The sequence below is a fragment of the Ceratotherium simum genome, chromosome 9 (assembly GCF_057802395.1).
Source record: "Ceratotherium simum simum isolate JZ-2026a chromosome 9, ASM5780239v1, whole genome shotgun sequence".
Taxonomy (NCBI): domain Eukaryota; kingdom Metazoa; phylum Chordata; class Mammalia; order Perissodactyla; family Rhinocerotidae; genus Ceratotherium; species Ceratotherium simum.
The window spans coordinates 72,349,263-72,374,991 of NC_141908.1; the positions used below are offsets into that span (position 1 = coordinate 72,349,263).

Genomic DNA, 25,729 nt, shown 5'->3' on the forward strand with positions numbered 1-25,729 from the left:
GTTTATTATATCGTGCCTCACAAAGGTAGACTGGTCATGCTTAAAGTTTTAGATATGTAAAATAAAACTGTTACTGAAGCAGTGTGAATAAGCAAAACCAATGAAAGGTAAACCATTTACACATAATTCAATACTTGTTTTCCCCTCAGATATTGCAAATCATCTATACTGTTTTTATAGTTCAGATGAGCTTCGTTATGAATCAAATGAGGTGGCTAGAAAAAAAGTCTGACCCTTTCAGAAAGTTCTGAGTCTAACCTATCAGAAATTCCTTACCCTGACAACTTCCTTGTATATAAAACTGGTAAAAATAAAACATACATTATAGTGATATTTTTGCTGCACTCTCCACCGTTTAACTCAGCAGGTAATTTTGAGTAAGCCTGCAAGTCATTTTCTTAGATTCCTTTTCCCAAGAGGAAAAGTAATAGACTAGTTTGCAGCTCAATCATTTGCCCTACCTAGTAATGTTGCTCTAAGCCCTGCCCTCATCACTACATATACTTGATCCTATGTGAATGTTTGGGTGAGTATATAAAAGTGGTAGGAGACATGGTCTGTTTTCAAGTAGCTTACCCTATAGTTTTATGCGGGAATAATATTTAAAATATGAAACAATTAGTAAAGCATAGGCACTAACCAGTTAGAACGGAAGTCCTTGATATGAGTTGGGTCCTGCAGGTTTCCTTCTTAGCCAGGTATTAACACTTTAGTTCCTGAAATGTGGGAGGTCTGGGGAATCCTGAGAGAATGGGCTGGTACAGGGGTGGGAATCACGGGGGAATCTGACTCTGAGATGCAACTGTTGACCAATGTGTATGGAAGTATTTCAATATTTGATCAAAACTAAAAAGCAGTGTGGGTGCGGGTGCCCTAAAATATAAGGAATGTATGTGTTACATCTTATTGATATTTAGAAGAAAGGTATTGCATATATTTTAAAGGTGCTGGTCATAATGTGTTCAATAAAATAATTATGAGCATTAAAATATCAGGGTATTTGGAAGCTTTTTAAGCTTTGGACCCAAAAGACGTACTATATTGATTTTATGAAATCTAAGGACTTTAGTTCTGATTTTATGAAACCTAAGGACTTTAGAATAAATTTAGACCAATTCTCTTAATTTATCCCTGAATCTGAGGACCATGGTCATTGTCTCCCACAGTTAGTGACAATGGTGAGACTTGAAGCTAGGACTCAGATTTTATCTCTTTTCTCTACACCTTTGGACTTCTCTCTTTGCCTAATAGTAGCTATGGAAACCAGGAGTGAGGTCAATGGATTTGCTTATCCAAACAAAAAAAAGGGATATGAGAAGCTTAGTATCCTGGCAGTCAGTAGGCATTTATTAAGCACCTAAAAGATGTTCTTGCAGAGATAAAAAACAAAAACAAAAGCAAAGCAACCTTCCTTCATGAAGTTATATATGCAGAATAGCAGGAATATGGAGTGATACTAACTGGGTTTGGATCCCAGCTCTCCTCCCTACCTGTTCTGTGATCTTAGTCAAGTTACTTAACTTGTGCCTCAGTTTCCTGGGGTAGGATAACAATACCTACCTCACTGTATTATCAGGATGAAATTAATACACATGTAAAGCACTTAGGAAGTACCTGACACAGTAAACTCTGCTATTACTCTTGTTCATGGTTTTATGCACACTGCTAGACATCAATAAGGCACCTCCAGAACTCACTCTATTAAGTAGATTCTGGCTGCATACAGAAACAGGCCCACCAGACAATACAGATAAAACTCACCATGGAGATTAAATAAGTGTCAGGAAAAAGAGCAATGGAGCAAAGGGAAGGTGTCCAGAGCCACCATTTACAAGAAAGTATGGACTGTGAATTACGTAATAACAGGGGAGGAGACAATTCAGGCGGCAGGTATGGTGGGAGCAAGAATGAGCACGACGGAGGCAGGAGTCCATGGAATTGCTTGTCTGGACAGGGAGTTTTTGCCGTTGGGTGTTAAGAAATAATCAATGAATTAAGCAGTAGGAAGTGCCGGCAATCCTTGGAAAGTTGCCAAAAGCCTGAAGCATTCCTCTAAGCGCGTGACATGCTCTCTGGACTCAACTTTTTCTTTTAGGCTTGGAAGGCTCACGGGAAGTCTGCTTTACAATAACCGGGGAGGGGAGGAACGACTATGCCCAAGACCTCGCGCTTAGCCCTAAATAAATATTAGTTCCTTTTTTGCCCTGAGTGGACGGTTACTTAAACAAAGGGGAGGGGTTACATTAATGTACATGTGTAACTCGTGTACAGATAAGATAAACATTCTAACTTACCAATTTGAAAGCTTTTGGCTAAAGCATTTTGCCTTAGAGCTTCGATTCCTCATCCGCCTCCCCAGGGCCGCAGCAACCGACAAGCGAAGCCGGGAGGAAAGGCGATGGGTACAGGGCGCTCCACGCATGCGTTAGAAGCCGCCCCAACTCCCCCGCGGCGCCCTTTCTTGGAACAAAACTAGCACCGAGCCTCGGAGCTCCGCAGTTTGCGTACATTCGAATTTCCTATTGCTCGGACTGTCCGTGTGAAATCCGCGAGTGGTGCAGCTCCCCTACGCTAGTTGCGTTATCCGAAGTGAATGACTGGGTGGTGCGTGTACGCCCAGAGCGTAGCACCCATAGGCGGACGGGGTGCGGCTGCGCAGGGACCTGAGTGGGCCTTGTACGCCGCTAGCGTAGCCTGGTGTCTGACGCGCGGGCCTCCGCGACGCAGTTAGCGCAGCCGGCTTTGGTGAATACACGATTTGGTGCAGCCGGGGTTTGGTACCGAGCGGAGAGGAGATGCACACGGCACTCGAGTGTGAGGTAACTATAAAACCCCGATTTGTTTACATTCCCTCCCCCAGAACCGGCCCCGTGCGCGGCGGAGCCTGCGAGTCCCGGGACAGCGTGGGGGTGGGAAGGGAGACAAGTACCGGGGGTCGGGGCCGGGTCCCTCGGGGCTTCGGGCGTGGGGTGCCCGCAGCTGCTGCAGGCGGCGGCGGCGAGCCGGAGCGCAGCGCGCGGCGGGCTGCGCGTGGGGCGCCCCGGCTCCTCGTGTGCGCTCTGGGCTGCGGCGGGCTGGGCGGCCGGGCAGCCTCCGCCCCGCGTGCGGGCCCGGCGCCCGCCCCAGCCCCCTGCCGAGGCCGGGGGCCGCGCGCGGAGCGGGGGAGTGAGCGCCGGGCGGGCGGCGGTTGGGGGGCTGCGCGCGGGCGGCGGCGGGGACCCTGTGGCCCGAGGCTGGGAGGGTCCGCAGTCCGGTCCTGGAGGGGCTCGGGGAAGGGTGGCGCCGAGCGCCCCGGCTGCTTCCTCTGCCGTCTCCGGTGGGGTCGGGCGCGGGGCCCCGGGATGGAGCCGCGGCGCCGCTGTTCCGGCCCCGGGAGGCTAACGGACGGCGGCGCCTGTGCTCCCCCCGCCAAGGCCTCGTGGGGGCTGCTTGTCTCCCCGCCAACCGAAAAGCCGAGGCGGGCGCGGGGGAGTAACATGGAAACCTGCTGGGGTCCCCGGGGTGGGGGCGGCCCGATGGGCCGGGAGGGGGCGCGGCAGCCCGGCTTTGTTCCGGAAAGCCCGTTGGCAGAGGGCGGTGTGGCCAGGCTGGGGGCACGGAGGGGAACCTTCGCGGCTCTCCTCCCCGGGTCGGGGGTCTGGTCAACTCCCTGCTTCTCCCTTGGGACCCCCGAGGGCCGGGCTACGAAGGGGCCCTGCGCGGGCGGGCCCCGTGACGTTGGAGGGCTTCCTGTGGCTTCTGTAAGGACTGCTCACGTGGGCGCCTGTCCACATTGGCTGTCTGTCCGGGCACGAGGCGGACGGCTCAGCTGGAAGGGCCGTTCGCCCAGGTCCCTGTTTTAAGTAATAAAGCGTGACATTAAAGCACGAAATTAAAAAAAAAAAAAAGTGGTAGGCTATACTGTCTTTTTTGTAACGTTTCATGTCATGTGTTTTATGCTGTTCAGCACTGTGGTTTTACCTTGGAACTGAGTCATTCTTGATACAGCAAAACTAGCATGTGACGGGCTTGTCTTTCGTTTGTGGTTTCTTTTTGGATGGGTATCTTAATTCTACATAAGAACGAGCAAGTCATATATAGGAAAAGCTGGAGATTTAGAATGCAGTTAATTGTGGTAATGCAATTGAAAGCCGTTAAGTAAGACCCCTGTATAGTACTGTTTTATATTAGGACTTCCTGTTCTACAGATTTTGAGTGCCTTATGCGTCGGTCACTTCTACTACACCTTGGGGGTCCATACCAGACAACTCACATCCCTATACTGAATATTCTGGTAGAGAGAGAGAGAAATACATAAGTGATAAGTGGTATGAAGAAAAACAACGATGTATTGGAGGGACTTTTTAATTTTTTTGTGTGATGAACTTCAGAATGATGATGTTAGATGTGTGAAATACATAGAATTACAACAGAAACCAATTATACTGAAATATAATTATCAAAAATATTAAATGTCAAAGTAATCCATGCTTTAGTAAAGCATTAAATATCGAGAGTAGTGGCAGGTCTAATAATGACTAATTTCAAACTAGTGAGGACTGTAAATGACCTTTAAAAGATTTAATTTGAATGATTTCTAATCATATAAGGTACTGCATATTAGTGTGATTTTTGCCTACATTCATAACTGAAGGAATACCTAAATTTCAGAGATTAAAGATGCCTCTTTCTTCCCTTTCCAAATTCACAGACCTTCTGAATTCTGTACACAGACCCCTGGTTAAGAACCCCTGTGCAAGAATGACTTTGGTGCTACTTTAAGTGAAGTGGTTAGGGAAGATTTCTCATGAGGTGACATCAATAATATATTGCACACTAACGTGTACGTGATCTTCCTGTTACCAACGTGTATTCCACTAACGTAGCTTAGAAGCTAACACAGTTCTTCCCCTCTGCTGAGGGCCTGATGTAAGTACTTTGAGGAGGCCTCAGGTTTACTATGCAGTTACTAACGTAGGGCTTTTTTTTTTAAACTGATTTATGGAGAATATAGGATATAGGTATTATAATTTTATTTATTTATTTACTTTCCCCCCAAAGCCCCAGTAGATAGTTGTATGTCATAGCTGCACATCCTTCTAGTTGCTGTATGTGGGACGCAGCCTCAGCATGGCCAGAGAAGCGGTGCGTTGGTGCGCGCCCGGGATCTGAACCCAGGCCGCCAGTAGCAGAGCGTGAGCGCTTCACTGCTAAGCCATGGGGTCGGCCCCGAGGATACAGGTATTATAGCTAGGGAAATTACTCAACAATGGGAATTTTTTTGTTGTTGAGGTAGTAGTCAATTACAACATTATATCAATCGCAGGTGTACATCATGTTTTAACTTCTGTTCATGTTCGCCAAAAGACTGCATCACGTTCACCACCAAAAGTCTGGTTGCCATCTGTCGCCATACACATATGCCCCTTTACCTCTTTATGGAATACTTTTTTTTTTTTTTTTTTAAAGATTTTATTTATTCAGTTTTTTCCCCCCAAAGCCCCAGTAGATAGTTGTATGTCATAGGTTCACATCCTTCTAGTTGCTGTACGTGGGACTCGGCCTCACGTTGGACGGAGAAGTGGTGCCTCTGGGCGCTCCCGGGATCCGAACCCGGGCCGCCAGCATCAGAGCGCGCACACTTAACCGCTAAGCCACGGAGCCGGCCTGGAATACTTTTAATTAAAAAGAATTTACCTTGTTGTTATTCTGTTCCCCCCACCTCTCCTCTACCTCCTGTATTGGAAAGAATTTAGGGCTTTGGAGTGAGACTTAAGGTTCAAAACCATGACTCGTTATTAACTAGTTTGGTTACCTTGAGCAAGTTATTTTATCTTAATCTTTTATTTGTGAACTTGAAGTACTAAAAAACCCTACCTCCTGGGTTTACTGTGACCATTAAATGACATAATGAACCAAAGGGCTACAGATACTTAATTCATTTTACCTTTTTTACATACAAATGTTTCAGTTCTTCCTTAGTGGTTGAAGGACTACTTTCTATCTTTTCTTCCCCTCTAATACTTGATTACCCCCAGAGTGAGGGTTAATGGTCTCAACTGAGCCTTTGCCCAGATACAGTTATCCTCTTACTGTTCTGTTACTCCTATGTAATAAACTGTAGAATTTTTTTCTGCCTCTCCTGCATTTCTTAACTTTTATAATTACAACGTCCATCGTGTTGCAAAGCTTGGTTGTCAAGCTCTTTAATCAAGTTTAAATTGTCAATTGAGTGAAACAAAACTTAAATTGAACATTAACCCAAAGAAATACTTTGGATAAGGATGCCAGCCCTTGTCTATGCAGTGCCTGCCTCAGAAATGGAAATGCCATCAGTTTTGTTTTATGTCAAGGACATGATCACGAGTGCACTGTAAACTGATATTCACAAGATGCAAAAGAAAGAACATGGTAGAAAATAGAAGTGTAGGCAATCAAAACAGAAAGCTAGTTTTTTCCCTTTATAACAAGTTTTATAACCCTATAAAGTCATCTTTCATTATAAGTGTAGTTCTCATTCAAAATATACTAACTTTAACTTAACAGTTTACAAGTTAGAGGAGTGCCCAGTCTGTCCCAACAGTTTGATGCTGCCCCCTAGTGTTTGAGTCCCCTGGAAGTTTTTTGAGTTGAGCCTCACCTCACCTTTTCCCAAAACAAGATCTATTTCAATGACAATTAGATTCCTTAGTGCTACAGATCTAGTCTACCTTGGCATTTCCTCCAGCTGATTCATGTTGCTAATAAGACGGACGTCGTCATTTTGAATTGGTTGATTTTGATTGCTTTTAGCCCCTAGTTTTCCAACTAGGGGGAGTGAGTTTTGGGTAGAGATAGAACAGTGTAACATCAGGTTTCCTTGTAAGAGTATATGTGGGATTTTTTAAAACAGGGAGAGGGATATGTGTTAAAGGTATATGTTGGTGGTTGGCTTTGTATATATGAATAACAGCAATTCATTCAAGCTGGGCTTCTCTTTGTTTTAAAAAGCATGATATAGGGCCGGCTCCGTGGCTTAGCGGTTAAGTGTGCGCGCTCTGATGCTGGCGGCCCGGGTTCGGATCCCGGGCACGCCCCAAGGCACCGCTTCTCCGTCCAGCGCGAGGCCGAGTCCCGCGTACAGCAACTAGAAGGATGTGAACCTATGACATACAACTATCTACTGGGGCTTTGGGGGGAAAAAAAATGAATAAATAAAATCTTTAAAAAAAAAAATAAATAAAATAAAAAGCATGATATAAAATTTGTTTTCTGGCTTAATTTAGTCCCATATAACTTTGTATTGCCACAACTGTACTGAAAATAAAATTTGAAAATGTTAAAATCACATGGTGAGCTTTTTTTTAAGTTCAAGTTTATTTTGAACTATGACTTTTATAGAATGATTTTTGAAAAATAGTCTCAGGGACCTTTAATAACCACAAGGTTTCCTGTTGTCATTTATGTAAACTCTGAGGTTTCAGATTATCCCAGTTATCCATATTCCAAACTACTTTTTGCTTTTCGTTATTTTCTATGCCTAAATTCTGTGAGTGGCAAAGCCACGCAGTGACTTATAGGTTTTTCTGAAATAAACACATTCTCAATAAAAATTTACCACAATCAGAATATTCAGAAGTGTTCAGTAGGTATGAAGGCAATTTATAACTGATACTGTACAGTTTTAAATAACAGTAGCATATTGAAATTATTTCCAACTGCTTAAGAGACCACACAATGTTCAGACATGTTAGAACACAATAATTTATTGTCCTATTACATTGTAAATAACACAGTGTCAAATTCTATTTTTCTTCCTTCCTTCCTTCCTCCCTCCCTCCCTTTCTTTCTTTCCCCAAAGCCCCAGTAGATAGTTGCATGTCATAGCTGCACATCCTTCTAGTTGCTGCATGTGGGACGCAGCCTCAGTATGGCCGGAGAAGCAGTGCGTCGGTGCGCGCCCGGGATCCGAACCCAGGCTGCCAGCAGCAGAGCGCGCGCACTTAACCACCAAGCCATGGGGCCGGCCCCACAAATTCTATTTTTCTATTCTCTTATCAGAACAAGGTTTTTTTGGTTGCCGCATATAAGGATTGGATATGTAATAGATTTTTAACATAAACTTTTCATGTTAAAAGATGTTGTTAGAATGGGGTGGTGGTGGCTGTTACAGGTTTGTAAGTATAAGGATAAAATGTAAAATCTTATTCAAGTAGTGTTTAAATTATTTTCACTAAGTTAGTGGTAGATGATTTTATAACTATCTAATTTTATCTTTTTAAATTACTCATTATATTGTAGATATTTTACTGCTTAAAGAGAGGGAGGTATCAGATAATACTTATCCTTGCATTAATATTTCTAACAGTCATGTTTACCCTTAATAATATGTACCCTACTTTTGAGGACCATCCATCCCATTCAGGAAAGAGGTTTTTGGGGATTAGAAAAGTGAATCAGAACGTTGTAAGAAGTATCTTTCTCTTATTAATATAATAAGATTATGTACTTTCATAAGACCAGAAGTATTGTTATGATGACTTACTATGAACTATGTATGAGTTATTTTTAATCCTCTAGTAATTAAGACTTGTCAGTGATCATTTTCGCTTTTAGATTTATTTTCATTCATATAGGAAGTAGAAAATCTAAATTGCTTTCAGTTGTAGTAACAAGATCACAAAGATATACATCCCACTGTCCTGCTACTTTAATGTCTGTAAATAAAAAGAAGCCATTTCAGATGTGTCCTCACACCTCTAAACTTTCCTCTGCATTCACTTTATATATTCTATGAATTTTTGAGTTTTAAAATAATGATTTCCCCTGGAGTGGTAAATTTCTAAAAACGTGTAGATTAAGTCAGGGGTCAGCAAGCTATGGCCACGGGCCAAATCGGCCTGCTTTTGTAAATTAAGTGTTATGGAACACAGCTTCCTCATCCATTTTTGTATCCTATATGGCTGCTTATGTGCCATAATGGCAGAATTGAGTAGTTGCCATAGAGACTGGACTGCCCAAAAAACCTAAAATATTAAACTCTCTGGCCCTTGTAAGTCTGCCAACCCCTGGATCCAGTTCTTAATCTTCTATCATTATTGGACAGGTTGCTGTTATTTAAAATAGTTACATTTTCCTAGAACCTACATGAGTAAAATGTTTTAGTAGAAAAGCATTCAGTCAAATGTAAATTCATAGATGATAATGTGAGTTCTGAGGTGTTCTTCAACTAAACAGTGTAGAAGCTCTTCAGCTCTTCCTTTCCATTTTCTCTCTGTAGGAGGAGCAGCACCTTTCTTATGCTTGCAGGTGGAATGGGAAGCCCTTGGCCTGTAACCTAACTCACGCTGTTGCTACTTCTGTGGCATCTCACAGCTTACCTTCCCTGAGTTAAAAGGTGATTGTGTCTTCCTTGTACCTCCTTCAGAGCAGAAAATCTTTCATATTTATTTTCATGCCTTCTCCCTGCCTCTCTCCCCTTTCTTCCTGCCCTTTGCCCTCTCCTCCCACTCCCCGCATACAGCAAGTCAGGATTGCATGTTTACGGCCTGTGAGCAAATGTTTTGGTTTAATACCTCTCAGTGCACCTCTGCTGAGGATGAATTGTTACTTTATTCTGATTATACGTGTCGAAGTATATTTTGCACTCTGTTATAGAGGAGCATAGCCTCTTGACGAAAGGGGCTATGGAAACATTGATTTATCTACCTTATGAAGATATATAGGATAATTTATGGTTTATTATTGTGTTATAAAACAATGAGATCAGTCAAACAATATAATATTAGGAAAACATATCTTATGTAGTTATAGTGCAGTATTTAATTATTACATAATTATGTATAAAATTATATATAACAAGATATAGAACAATTAGATTTATGTATTATATATACTATATATACTATAAAAGCAATAAAATCATGTTTTCTATTCCCATGGACCTTTTTTTTTTTATTGAGGAAGATTGGCCCTGCACTAACATCGGTTGCCAATCTTCCTCTTTTTCTTTTTTTTCCTCCCCGAAGCCCCAGTACATAGTTGTTGTGTATCACAGTTGTAGAGTTGTAGCTCTTACACGTGGGACGCCGCCTCAGCATGGCTTGATGAGCAGTGAGTAGGCCTGAGCCCAGGATCTGAACCAGCAAACCCTGGGCCGCTGAAGCGGAACACGTGACCTTTACTGCTAAGCCACTGGGCTGGCCATTTCTTAGGGTACAATTTCAACCAACCTCATAACTTGTTAATGTTTGGAACGTACTTTTTAAAGATTTTTGTTTTAAATTAGGATAGTCCTGGATTTTTTTCAAATAAGGTGAATTATTTGATGTGTATAACCAGTGTAAATAAAATGTTTATTTTCAAAAAAATAATTATACCAATTTAAAAAAATTGAAGAAAGAAATTGGAAAGGTATACCAGAATTGAACCACTGAGAGATTTTACGAAAATGTGTTCTTTAAATTCACTGTAAATATAACATCATATAATGCATAATATAATTTATGCTTTATAGAACAAATGTTAAAGCTTTTCCTATGATGATTTTCACCTAAACAGAAGTACTTGAAAGTTTTTTTGAGGCTAAAATAGAAACTTTCTTAGTTAACAGGTAAGTATGTGAGTATTATTTGTTAGTTCAGTGGATGTTTTTATTTTCCCTAAAAAAGAAGTGCATGTTAGGGGTCATGTTAATTTTAATGATGGCTTTTTTTTCTTTAAGAAAAAAAATATATATTAAATATAGGGAGAAAAAACTTTTTAAATTTAGAAAACAAGAAATTGCAAAAAAAAATTTGGAGGTTTCATTGCATGTACATGAAAACATCTGTACACAAAAGGAAAGATGTTATAATCAAAGTAAAAAGGTACTGGACAGAACTGAAGATGTTTTTTGCAGAAAATATATATGACCAAGTCATGTTATGTTAAAGCTCATATATGTTAATAAACATATTGAAACACTAGGAATGATTTAAAAAGTATAAGTAAAAATAAAGTAAGATCTTTTGCTTATTCCAAAATTACTAATATGAAGCACTAATGAGAATGCTGTGGTCATACTGCTGGTGGCAGCATAATCAAATTTAATTTCTCTAGAAACCAATTTGGAAGTATGTAATAAGACCGGAAAAGTGTTAAAATTTTTCTAGTCTTTCCCCACATCTTGGAATTATCCAAGCAAGTAACCCAAAATAATAGCACAAATTGGAATTAAAATGATTGCATATTGTGATTAAAACTCTACAAACAAATGCTTGTGAAAATCTTGAAACTGTAAGTAATTCATTTTCTTCCACATGTGACATAATGTGATTTTTATTTAACAAAAACTTTTTTAAGATTTATAATTGCTGACTTTCAGTTTTTTCGATCAACGTTATCCTTGAATATAGTTTAAAGAATTAAATAGTTCTGTGAAGTTTTCAGGGAGAAGAAAAAAAATCAGTCCCTTGTCTTCCTTCTTTCGTATTCTTCAGCCTAGAGAGACAAGGAACTCAGTTCTGTAGCTGATGATTCTGCTGTTCTTTGCCATGTCTGCAACATGTGCATTATTTCTTGTTGATTTTCAATTTTAGTCATTATCTGTTTACTGAAAGATGAGGATTTAGTGCTCTCTCCACCTCTCCGTGTACCTTCCCATTTCCTATACGGGTTTTCAGTACAACTATATCGTAATTTTGGTTTAGAACAGTATTTAGTGTTATATTTTTATGACGATAAGTGTTATTTACAACTGAGCCATTGTAATAATCTGTTACTTTTCCTTTCCTGCACAACTTTGTTTTTTCTGGCATTAATAATTTTAGGTTTTTTTTTTTCTTTTTCTGTGTGCCTATATATCACAAAATTTACCCCAGCTCTGTGTATCTGAATGTAACTGTAAAAAAAGGAATGTGCCCTAAGAACACTCTATGTTTATAGAAGAATTTATGTAGTTTTCTTATATATTGAACATTGTTTGATATGAACATGGATTGATAATTGATAATGAAATTGAACATTGTTAAACTTGATAATAAAGATGGATTGATAACTGATAATGAAATTGATTATTTGTTAGTAAATATTAAGTAGCTTTGACGTTTGAATTATGCTTTTGTAAGATTCTGCTAAATGACGGAACTAAACCATTTCACTTTGTTCAACGAATAAGAGGACCTTGATAGCTTAAAATAATTAAGGACAGCTAAAATTAATCAGACAGAAAGCTTTCCTGGTGGGGAAGAAGCAGCCTGTGTTGTCAGCAGCATCAAAAGATGTTAATGTTGTAAAAAGATTGCCCTGGACCTGCTGTGATTTTTTTTTTTTTTTTTTTTGCTGACCTCATGGAAAGGAAGGATTGTTTTAACTGGCACTGTATATGAGTGGCAAGCTGGTGCAAAATCAGGGGCGTGTAACAGTGAGAAGATGTTGAAAATGGAAAACACCAAGGGAAGAGTGAAGATGGATGGAGTGATCAAGATTTGAGGCAGTGGCAGTAGCTCTTAGTATGAAGGCAACTGCCGGTCATGATGTGTTAAAAGAGAACACAGCTCTGCAGGTGGAAGGGAGAAGGCATCTGTGTCTAATTCAGGTCTAAGGTTAGCTTGCTGTCTGTATGATGCATGTTATGTAGGTTTTTATGCATTTGGAGTGGAAAGACGTTGAAGCCTATTTACTGAAAGGATAGCTGGAATTGTAAACATTTTGGTAGCTTCAGAGGGCATCACAGTATTTTGTGACTGATAAAGGCATCCCAGCCAGTACATTTACTAATCTCAGCTGTTCTTTGTATTCACAAGCAGCAGAACAGACACAGCAACATCGTAGGTGGTTTTCTACAATATGGTTCAAGTTCCCTGTAATGAAAGCTTGAAAAGCAGTGATTTCAGATAGTTGTTGTGACATTTAATGAGGAAAGGTAGGTTTGTCCATGAATATTTAGAATACAATAAAGATGGATTTGATGTGTTGTTGCTTGATTTGGTACATTAAATAAAGGCTCAGATGTTTATATTCTTTTTTAAAAAAAAGTTAATGAAACAGGAGCAGCACTGAATTATGCCCAAGTTCAGTTAGCATGCAGCTACTGGTTTTATGTGACTGAATCTCAGTGGAAATGGAGATTGCTGAACTGTGCTTATATCTTGGGAAGAGCTACATTGGCATTCCAAACTGAGACTATGGCATTAGTAGATTAGATAGCTGGTGAAGTGGGGAAGTGAAAAAGCAGATCTTGACGCTTTAAGAGGATTTTGCAGTCCCCGCGGAGAACTTGTTACTGAAATAATTTTATGCTTTGAAAAGTTTTATATCAGTGAAACTGGTATGTTGTGATGGTTTTTTCCAACTTCTCAAATACTAGAGAATTGGGTGCCTCTTGTAATCTAGAGTTGATCTTGGATGTACTAATGCTGCACATGCTTTCGGAGTATTTTTGATAGCATTCTTTCAAAGGAGTCAAAACAAAGGGACATTTCCCCCCTGGTTCTATACTTTTTGGGAGTTAAGTACTATTTCCCCTGTTTTGAAGAGAAGAAACAGTGACAGTGCTAGGATGAACTAGAGGCGAAGGTGTCTGACTCCTGGTTCTGTACTGTGTACAAAATACTAAATTCAGCAGATATATCAGAAATGGAATTTAAAATGGATCCAATTTATATTACTGTTAATAACTTGCACTTAAATAGCATTTAAACATTACAAATAAAATGGAAAAACGTTTAAACCTTTTACCACTTAAAAATAGACATTATTTTATTTGGTTCTCATGATTACTGTGAAATAGAACAGGGATTAATATCCCTACTTTATAAGTGGTAATAAGACTTGAAGAGGTTAAGTGACTTGCCCAACGACTCATAGCTAGTGTGTGGCAGAGCCAGGTCTCTGAGATCTTTGACTCCTCGACTAGTGTTTCTTCAGTGTGCAGTCTCTTTGCTTCTCACTCATTTTGTGTGTACTGCTATTGAATCACAGAGGGAAACTAAATTGGTATCTGACTAACTATATGCCTGTCAAAATGGATAAAGATTGATGAAATCATTCAGTGATATAAATACCAGTTGTGTTTATGTGATTCAGGGTATAAGTTAAACTAATTTCTATCATTATTTGAAGAAGTTCTGTAATGAAACCTTTAAGGAAATGAAATGTTTTATGAAATTAGGATACTGTGTACATTTATTAAATGGATTTTCACATTGTTTACTTAAACCTGGATGTATAACCCAGGTTGAGGGTTTTAGCGATTTCCCTTTTAGTTTCTTATAGCAATCTGGAACATTGAAATGGCTAGTTTTAAAACCCTAAGCAATTTGTAGTATTTTTTTCTATGATTATTAGTTTGAATATACAGTCATGCATCATTTAACAACTGGGATGTGGTCTGAAAAATGTGTCGTTAGGTGATTTTGTCGTGTGAACATCACAGTGTGTACTTACACAAACATAGGTGGTATCACCTACTGCACACCTAGGCTTTGTGGTACTCATCTTATGGGACCACTGTCGTATATACGGTCCGTTGTTGCCCAGAATGTTGTTGTGTGGTGAACGACCATATATATAGTGTGTGTGTGTGTGTGTGTGTATGTATGTATGTATGAGAGAGACAGAAGCAGAGACAGAATTGAGATAACAGATATAAACTTTTGGTTCTTTCAGTTCTTCATTTTCTTTTTTAAAAAAAGTCTCCTTTGAGTAAAAGTATTTTTTTTTAATCAAATGAGTTGAATAGATTATACACAGGGTATATAAGTTAGTTGGCCTCTCCAGCAACAAGAACCTAGTGTTGGAAATGGAATTATTTTAGTGTTTATGAGTTATTTTTCTTTTTTTTTTTTTAAAGATTTTATTTATTTATTTTTCCCCCAACGCCCCAGTAGATAGCTGTCTGTCACAGCTGCACATCCTCCTAGTTGCTGCATGTGGGACCCGGCCTCAGCACGGCCAGAGAAGCGGTGCGTCGGGGCGATCCCGGGATCCGAACCCCGGGCCGCCAGCAGCGGAGCGCGCGCACTTAACCGCCAAGCCACGGGGCTGGCCCATGAGTTATTTTTCTTATTTCAAGCAATCATTTTGTTAAGTAATCTAGTGATATTGACTTTTTTAATATTGACTAAGTATTAGAGACAATTTCTTTTTTCCTTTAAAAATGTTTTAGGTAGGTTACGTTAGTAATAAACTCACAGTGTTCAGGTTTTAGGATATACAAATCTGGTGGTGTGGTAGAAAGAACCCCTGACTTTCAAGTCACAGGACTGCCACAAACTTGAAATATCACCTTAATCATATTGTATACCTTCTCTGGGTCTTAGATTTCTGTGTATAAGAGTGGTTAGCTGGATATATTTAAGGATCTTTTCATCTTAAACTTTCTATGGTTCTTTTACGTTCATCTGTATGAAATAAAGATAATTATCTTTCTTTAGACAAAATATCAAAGGATTTGTAATGTTAGCAATTAGTGTATGTTTCAGAGTCTGTTCTTGATGTAGGTATTTAATTTTATTTATTTAAAAATTTAAAAATTTGTGGGGCTGGCCCTGTGGCCTAGTGGTTAAGTTTAGTGCGCTCCACTTCGGTGGCCCGGGTTTGGATCCTGGGCGTGGACCTACACCATTCATCAGCGGCCATGCTGTGGTGGCAACCCACATACAAAATAGAGGAAGATTGGCACAGATGTTAGCTCAGGATGAATCTTCCTGAGCAAAAAAAAAATTTTTTAATTTGTAATTTAGCATTTTATGTAGGAAGAGCTGCAATAGAAAGCCTATAATTAGAGATGTTTGTGAGCCTTTAAAGAAGAACTTGAGGGCCGGCCCCGTGGCTTAGCGGTTAAGTGCGTGCGCTCCGCTACTGGCGGCCTGGGTTCAGCTCCTGGGCACGCACTGACGCACCGCTTCTCCGGCCATGCTGAGGCTGCGTCCCACATACAGCAACTAGAAGGATGTGCAACTATGACATACAACTATCTACTAGGGCTTTGGGGAAAAAAGAAAAAAAACGAGGAGGATTGGCAATAGATGTTAGCTCAGAGCTGGTCTTCCTCAGCAAAAAGAGGAGGATTAGCATGGATGTTAGCTCAGGGTTGATCTTCCTCACAAAAAATAAATAAATAAATAAAGAGCACATATTTAAAAAAATAAATAAAGAAAGAAAGAAGAACTTGCTATGGAGATTATCAACCCTGATTACTTCTATTTAAGGATCTAGTTAACCAAGCTTTCTCTTAAGTATAATCCTATATTTTGTTATGCAAGATCCTTTGGTTACCAATGATACCTTTTTTCTTTCCGGTTAAAAAATGGACTTTGTACTACAGTGTTTTTAAGAGTGCTTGCAAAAAGTGGTGAAATTAGAAGATCTGTAGTTTAGTTAATAGTATTATATAAATACAGTTTCCTGATTTTGAAAATGTACTATGATTATGTAAGATGTTATCGTTGGGGAAATTGGGTAGAGTACATGGAAACTCTGAACTATTTTTACAACTTCTTGTGAATCTTAAATTATTTTAAAATAAAAAGTTAAAAAAATAAATTCATCCTTGGGGATGATTAAGTATGAGTCTATTTCTAGAAGCTGCATATTACTGAATTTACTAATTGAAGGTTGAAATATATATTCTTCATGTAGGGATTAAAAATTAAGTTTGGTCTGAAATATGACGTACCTTCTGAAAAGTACCCAAATGTTAAGAGTAAACTTGACGGATTTTCATGAAGTGAACACATCCATGTAACCACACCCAAGTGAAGAAATAGAACATTAAGAGCAACCCAGGATTCCCCTCATGATTCCTCCCAGTCACTTCCCACACCAAAGTATAACCACTATTCTCACTAAATATTTAGTTCTGTCATTAATGTTAAAATATTAGTGAATCTCATGTTTTCTTTGCATCCAAAGCAAAATATTTGCATCAGAAATAGTATAGCACAATGATTAAATTACTTACTTGTGCATTAGCCTGATTCTTAATGTAGAAATTATACAATGATAGAATACTTAAACTTTTAACTGTGACGATATGCTGGAAAACAATAACAAAAGATGAAATGAAATGTGTGGTGGCAACCACTAGCCTTTTTCCAGAATCCGTTCTTCCTTTCTTGTGCAGTAGGATCATACATAGATGTCTTTAGCACTCAGAAGTCTTAGGTAAATAACTCAATATATATTTGCTGAATTGAAAAAAATAATCAGTTATAAAACTAACATGCTCAATGCACAAAACTTGGAAAACTCTGAAACACAAGAGACAGTAGACTATTTTGGCTAGGGCAAAGCTGAGTCCTGTAAAGGCCAGTGTTTAGGGTTGAGTGGTATATGGACTTAGGTAACGTTTCCCCCATTCCTGTCTCCACCCCAAAGATCCTCTTTGTGCTATGGGTAGAAAAGGATCCTTAACTTCTATAGAATTCTTGGGAGATACCATAAGTTGTACGTGAGACTATATTTCCCAGTCTCCTTATAGCTGATTGAGGCCGTGTGACTAATTTCTTGCCAATGGAATGTGACAGGTGATGCCTGCAACCTCTGCTTCATTTATTGCTTAAATTTCTGAACCCATATTTCCATTCTTTCTGTTGTACCACTGGCTGGAATAGCACCCATGTAAGGCTGATGTGTCTCAGAATGACTGGAGCAGAGCTGCTCATGGACCTGGAGCAGTCATCTTGGATTCTTTTTGAGAGAGAAATAAACTTGCTTGTTTGTTAAGCCACAGCCCCTGGGGAGCAGTCTCTTTGCAATAGCTGCTTGGTCTATGCTAATGCGTACTTCATTCAAATGATTCTTAAGCACACATTTGCTATAGCAGTTCTAAACTAAAGTTACAAAGTTTCTGAATGATTTACCTATAAAAAAAATACTTAACAAAAGTTTAATATTACCCCTGTGATGTCACTCATGAACTTGCATTCCAATGATGCTCTCTTGAATGTAAATGATTAGATGACTCAAGATATTTAGAATCTTTGCAGTGAACAGCTTGAGTACTATACATTTAAAAAAGAGAGACAAATGACAATTTAAAGCTCATATAGACTACCCAGAGTTTTTGTGTTTCATGGAATCATTCATTTGATGTTGCCTGATCAATATATATGTATGTTTTATTTCCACCACTAGTTCCTATTCATTTGACGGTAAGATAATGTGCACTGAAGAAACTGTAAGATATTTACATATCAGATGAATGGAGCAGCTTTCACTCCGAATATCACCTTTTACTAGCATCCATTCTAGTGGAAAACCAGGGTAACTGCAGGGAGTGTAACCTTGTCCTCTTTCTCCCTAATAGTGATTGTCTTAATTACCCATGCCCTTTCATCTTCATTAGTGTGCAAGTAACATTGATATATTTAATTAATTAATTAATTTATTTTTTGTGAGGAAGATCAGCCCTGAGCTAACATCCGTGCTAATCCTCCTCTTTTTGCTGAGGAAGACCAGCTCTGAGCTAACATCTATTGCCAATCCTCCTCCTCCTTTTTTTCCCCCCAAAGCCCCAGTAGATAGTTGTAAGTCATAGTTGCACATCCTTCTAGTTGCTGTATGTGGGACGTGGCCTCAGCATGGCCGGACAAGCAGTGCGTCGGTGCGCGCCCAGGATCCGAACCCGGGCCGCCAGTAGCAGAGCGCACGCACTTTAACCTCTAAGCCACGGGGCCGGCCCAACATTGATATATTTTAAATGGTGACTTGATCCTTAAGACTATACAGGAAACTGAAGTGTTTGGATTAAAAAATAAAACCTTAAACTTAATGTAGTTTTGGAATTAAATATTTTTTACAGGCTATTTTTTAAAATTCTTGACCTATGTATTGCCACATATAATTCAACCTAATTTATTCAGGTAATCATAACATTCAGTTCACTAAAATATTTCAAATAAATGGGAGTGTTTGATAATGTCTGTATAGAGAGTGGTTCTCAAGCGTTGCCTAGCTTGCATCGAACTCGCTGGGAAGACTGGATAAAACATTGCTCAGCCCTACCCCCAGAGTTCCTGATGTGGTCGGTCTGGGTGGGGTGCCAGAATTTATGTTTCTACCAAGTTGCCAGGTGACGGACTGAGATGCTGCTACTGCTCCTACAACACGCTTTGATTAGTCACTGATGGAGGTTATGTGCTATCTTTCCAAACTTACGGAAGAACATAACAAACACCTGAATCCCGCTATGCTGCTTGAACAAATAGTCGATGTTTCTTCACATTGCTTCAGGTCCCCTCCCTGTTTTCAGAACTAGAACACTGCAGATGCAGTTGAATACGTATACCCCTCCAGTATCTGATTCCTCTCCTCCTCTTCCTGAGGAGAGAACCACTCTCCAGAATGTGATCTCCCCATGTTAGGCTCTTGCTGCATGTATATGTACCCCAAAGTAAAGTGTTTCATGTGTTTTTAGTTCTGTATAAATGATAGGACGTGTCCTTTTGCAATTTACTTTTTAAATTATGTGTCTGAGATTTGTGCATGTTATATATTCCTTCATAGTCGATACATTTATAACTGCAGTATAATCTTCAATTACATACATGTACCACATTTATTTTATCCGTTCTTCCTCTAATGGGCATATAGGTTTGTGGCAGGCACTAATGGTTACATAATCGACTGCCATACCTCATTTACCTCCTTTTTCCTTGCTGTTAGACCCCCGTGTTCTGTGAGTATTCACTCTCCGGTATATGCAGGCAAGGTGGCTTCTTTCCAGGCCCAAGGGAGTTAATGTTGATTTGTCTAAGCCAATCGTGGTAATTTCTTCCTTTACCAGTGGTTGGTTTTGGCATGTAGTAGCCTGATCAAAGATGTATAAAGGGAAATCTGGAAGGGACTTGAGGGAAAGATTTTTCTCCCTGGATAAAGAGAGAGAGGTAAAGATAAATCCTCCAGCTTTGGATTTGGTTGTGCAGGATGGAATTGTAGCAACAGCAGTTTCTTGGCACTCTGAGGGGACAAATCTGAGGGTGAGAAAGCTTGAGATTTTGATTGGGTAATTGTCCTGGAACCACCCATTTCTTCCAACGTCTTTTTATGTAAAATTTTCCTCTTTGTTTTAACCGCTTTTAGTTGAGTGTTCTGTTATTTGCAACCAAAGCATCCTGTTACAAGGTGGTTATTGTTAAAAAAAAAAAAAAATTCAATAATACTGCAATAAAGATTCTTGAATTTGTCTCCTGTGCCTAAGTGTAAGAGTTTCTCTAGGAAGGCTAGATAGATAGAAGTGCAATTTTGGAGCCATAGGATGTGTTCATATTCAGCTTTAGTAGATGTCAAATTGCTTCCCAAAATGGTTGTACCAATATATACTCCCACCAGCAGTGTAAGGTAGTTTCTATTTCTCTACATTAGATCTTTGCTTAACACCTGGTATTGTCACACATTGATTTTTGGCTACTAATGTTTTGGCACATGATCTAGATTTTCAGTAATCATGTTACTGCTCAACCAGCTGTCGTGTTGATATCCTTTGTGTAGTTGTCTATGCAGTATTGGAGTTTTTTCTGTTTTGATATGTTTTATATATTCTGGCTACTGATCTTTTATATGCATTGTTTATATATACACATTGCATATGTCTTCTAGTGTATGACTTGTCATAAGCTTTATTCATGGTGTTCTTTATTGTAGGGTAATATTTAAAGAATTTAGTTTAATCAAAAATTTTTCATTTAACCTTTTTATTTTCTTTGTCTTATTTAAAACATCTTTCCCTATCTTAAAGTCATGATATTCACCTATATTTTCTTCTAAAACTTGTTAAGAATTTTGCTTTTCACATTTAGATCTTTAATCCTCTTGGAATTGACTTTTGTGTATGGTGTGAGGAAGAACTATTTTTCACAATCAATATTATTGATTCTCTTTTTGAACTCTATTTTGCTCCGCTGGTCTTTTTGTCTTTCCCTGTGCCAGTTCTATGTTGTTTTAGTTGGTGTAGTTTTATAAAAAGAAGTCTTTATCACCTTGCTAATGTTCTGAATTGTCTTGGTTGTCCTTGAATTTTTGCTCTTCTATATGAATTTTTGGATGAGCTTGTGTAGTCTCAATAAAAACAGCTACTAGGATTTTGATTGACACTGAATTAAATTTGTTATATACGCTTGGGAAGACTTTATATATCTTATGCTATTTATCTCATCTGTGTAGGTGGTGTCTCTTTCCAGTTTTTGCAGTTCTTTACTGTCCTTCAATAATGTCTTATAAATTTCTCCTTTTAATGGTCTTGTTCTGTTTATTTATAGAAGTCTTATAATTTTTGTTTATATTATATTTTCTAGTTGGTTTTTACTGGAGAAAATTTGATTTAAAAAACTTTGCAATTGAAATACAATCTGTACAGAAAAGTGCACAGAGTATAAGTACAATGAATTATCACAAAGTATACATATTTGTATAACCATTGTTCAAGTCAAAGAAAGAGAACGTTACCACACTTGCCAATCCCAATTATTGCCCCCACCTTTCTTTTCAAAAAGTAATCATTATTTTGGTTTAGTTTTGCTCATTTTTAACTTTATATAGAGTTATACAGTATACAGAATTATACAATATTTCTTTAGTGTTTACTATATTTTGCTCAATCTAATATTTATGAGATTCATCTGTGTTAATGTGTGAAGCTGTAATTTCATTTTCATTCCTGTGTGGTATTCCATTGTAAGATAATTTTGTTTTATCCATTCTACTGTTGATAAACATTTAGCCTTTTTCCTGTTTTGAGCTATGATCAATGATGATTATGTAAACTTGCATGTTCTTGTCTTTTGGTGTTCCTGCGCATGCATTTCTGTTGAGCATACACCCAAGAGTAGAATTGCTATGTGGGTGGATATGTTTATGTTCAACTTCTGGCAGATCTTGCCAAACAGTTTTCCAAAAGATACCAATCTACAATCCCACCAGCAGTGATTGCAAGTTCCCGGTTGACTCCATATTCTTGCCTACCTCTTTTATATTTTGTTCATTCTGGTGGGTATACAGTAGTATTCTAATTGTGATTTTAATTTACATTTCTCTGATGACTATTAAGGTTGCAGATCTTTTCATATGCTTCTTGGTAATTTGGCTATCCTCTTGTGAAATGCCTGTTTAAATTTCCTGCCCATTTTTCTATTGAGTTGTCTCATAATTTTCATATTGAGTTGTAGAAATTCCTTATACATTCTTGACTGGTAACATTGTAGTAATCTTCTCCCAATCTGTAGCTTAACTTTTTAGTCTCTTAATGATATCTGTTGATGAACAGAAATTTCTTAATTTTAATGTACTGTACTTTATCAGTCTTTCGTGTATGATGCTTTTTGTGTCCTATCTTGAAGGTCTTGAGGCTAGTCTTCCAAATAAATCTTCTATATCTCCACTTTCCAGTATAGTAGCCAGTAACCACATGTGGCTATTGAGCACTTGAAATATGGCTAGTCTGAATAAGATGTTATGTATGTGTAAAATATGTGCCAGATTTCAAAGACATAATATTAAAAAAGTGTAAAAATCTCATTAATAATTTTTATATTGATTACTTGTTGAAATGATAATATTTTGGATATAATGGGTTAAATAAAATACAGTATGAAAATGACTCTCACCTGTTTATTCTAGAAAACTTTAAAATTACATAATTGACTCACATCGTATTACTGTATTCTAGAAGCATGCTATCCAATAGAACTTTCTGTGATGATAGACGTGTTCTGTATCTACACTGTCCAATACAGTACCCATGAACTACGTGTGGCTGTTGAGCATTTAAAATGTAGCAAGGGTGACTGAGAAGCTGAATTTTTTTTTTTTTTTTTTTTTTTTTTGTGAGGAAGATCAGCCCTGAGCTAACATCCATGCCAGTCCTCCTCTTTCTGCTGAGAAAGACTGGCCCTGGGCTAACATCCATGCCTATCTTCCTCCACTTTATATGGGACGCCACCACAGCATGGCTTGACAAGCAGTGCGTTGGTGCACGCCCGGGACCCGAACCCTGGGCTGCTGAAGCAGAGCGCAAGTACTTAATCGCTATGTCACGGGGCCAGCCCCCTGAATTTTTAATTTAATTGCAGTTAGTTTAAATTTAAGTAGCTACATGTGGCTAGTGGCTACCATAATGGACAGCACAATTCTGGACACTATTGCTTTAATATTTGTTGTTTTAGATTTAGGTTTACAATCCATCTGTAATTGATTTTTATATATGATGTGAGGTAGGGGTCAAGTTTTATTTGTTTTTTTCTTGTATATGGAAATCTAATTGACTAAACACCAAGGAAAAGGGAATCTTTCCTATTTTTAGACTTTCTGTTTTGTTTCTTTGTTATACTTGTTTGTTCTTATACCAAATACCACACTGTCTTTAGTAACTGGTAGAGTATGTTCCTATCTTGTTCTTCAACAGTGCCTTGGCCATTCTTGGCCCTTTCTATTTCCACATAAATATTAAAAATACCTCATCAATTTTCACAAAAGTACTTATGGGATTTTGATTGCTATTACATTGGATCTATATCTCCTCCAGTCATGAACATGATGTAGCCATCTATTTATTTAGATCTTTCATTTCTGTGAATAATAGGAGATCCTTTTTTTATGTAAAGGTCTTACACATCTTTTGTTAGATTTATTCATATTTGCTACTGTAAATGATACTGTTTTCTAATTTCATTTTCTAATTATTGCTGGTGTATAGAAATACAGTTGATTTTAGGTTATTGTCTTATATCGAGCAACTGTACTAAATTAACTTAACTAATTCTTATAGATTCTTTTGGATTTTCTACATACACAATCTTGCCATTCATGAATAATGACAGTTTCATTTCTTTTTGATTCTTACACTTTTATCATTTTAATTAATCTTCTTGCCTTATTGCACTGAACAAGATCTTAAGAGCAAAGATCAGGAAACTTTTTTGTAAAGGACCGGATAGAAAGGAAGCCAACAACTCGTGTATAAATGTAGACTCTTAAGTGTTGTGGTTAAAGGGAGTCAGAGTAGTCTTATAGATAAATCTTGAGCAATTTGTATTTATTCGAAGGGCTGTACACTATTTTGATAAATTAAAAGGGGCCATTTTTATAGAGAATTGGTGAAGGCGAGAATGATTTATAACCATGAAAGAAATGGGATAAAACATTTGCCTAGTGGGTTGACAACTGCTGGAGAGTTTATGATCATTTTGAATGTGCCTAAGTATAAACTAATGCTTGCCTCTCTTTTTAAATCCCTTTAGGAAAAATAGAAATGAAGGTACATATGCACACAAAATTTTGCCTCATTTGTTTGCTGACATTTATTTTCCATCATTGCAACCATTGCCATGAAGAACATGACCATGGTTCTGAAGAGCATCACAGACACCATCGTGGAATGACAGAATCCGAGTCAAGCAAATTTTCAGTGCTGTATGCTGAAAATGAAAAAAAATATTATATTGAAAAACTTTTTGACCGTTATGGTGAAAATGGAAGATTATCCTTTTTTGGTCTGGAGAAACTTTTAACAAACTTGGGCCTTGGAGAGATAAAAGTAGTTGAGATTAATCATGAGGATCTTGGCCACGATCATGTTTCTCACTTAGATATTTTGGCAGTTCAAGAGGGAAAGCATTTTCACTCACATAACCACCAGCATTCCCATAATCATTTAAATTCAGAAAATCAAACTGTGACCAGTGTATCAACGAAAAGAAACCACAAGTGTGATCCAGAGAAAGAGACAATTGAAGTATCTGTCAAATCTGATGATAAACATATGCATGACCGTAATCATCGCTTATGTCATCACCATTGTTTGCATCATCACCTCGATCATAACACTACTCGCCATTTTCCTAATGTTTCCATTACTCACAGTGAGCGTGGGGAGCCTGGCCACGAACCTTCAACAGAGACCAATAAAACACAGGAACAATCTGAAAGTAAGCTACCGAAAGGAAAGAGGAAGAGAAATAGGAAGAAAAGTATTGAAAATTCTGAGGTTATTACACCAGGTTTTCCCCCTAACCGTGATCAGGGTGAACAATATGAGCATAATCGGGTCCACAAACCTGATCGTGTACATAACCCAGGTCATTCTCATGTACATCTTCCAGAGCATAATGGTCATGATCCTGGTCATGGACACCAAGATCTTGATCCTGATAATGAAGGTGAACTTCGACATGCTAGAAAGCGAGAAGCACCACATGTTAAAAAAAGTGCAATTTATTCAGCTGCTAGTCACAAAGATCATAATGAAGACGACCGTCAACATGAGGTAAGTATAAAAAGATGGTTGCTTCATAATTCTCAGGTAATTGTGGAGCATTTTAGGTAAACAGAGGTAACAGTGGTCTAGTCAATCATATTCAAACTTATTTCCAGATAATGTTCCCTAATAGAATACATTCAGGAATCAAAATCAGATTAAAGATTTTTATCTGAATTTTCATTTGCATTGTTTGTTTTCAAATTTGTGTTCCTCAAATCTAAATGTTTAAAGGTTGTTAGAAAATATATCACTTATTTTCATTCCTTATTTTACTATCTTGCTTTATGACTTGTTTTGACTCCCCAAGTTAGTTTTCATGTTGTTACTGTTAGCTGGTTTCTAGATATTTGAGAATTAAAGTCTTTTTTGTTCAACCTGTCCTTTTGGGAAATGACTATAGACAGTTTCTTTTTCATAATTATTAACTTATTGAATTAACTATGGAATGGCTCCTAGTTATTGCTCTAGCTCCAAAGTCAGGTATTTTGTACATGAGGTAGGTTTATTTTCTCTGTGTCCTGTTATGATAGGGCC

General features: G+C 38.3%; 1 protein-coding gene across 6 annotated transcripts in view; it reads left to right on the forward strand.

Moving 5' to 3' along the window:
* The window catches only part of SLC39A10 (solute carrier family 39 member 10), a 118,090-nt gene that overhangs the window by 55,896 nt on the left and 36,465 nt on the right, over nt 1–25,729 (forward strand). For 4 of the 6 annotated variants that reach the window (XM_087435514.1, XM_087435517.1, XM_087435515.1 and 1 more), the window contains one exon: nt 24,177–25,201. In XM_087435514.1, the coding sequence (XP_087291640.1) occupies nt 24,188–25,201 (1,014 nt within the window). In that variant the 5' untranslated portion in view covers nt 24,177–24,187. Of the gene's footprint in view, nt 1–2,533; nt 2,820–9,238; nt 9,356–24,176; nt 25,202–25,729 lie in introns of those variants that run through there. The other 2 variants (XM_004426749.3, XM_087435516.1) reach the window with 2 other exon arrangements.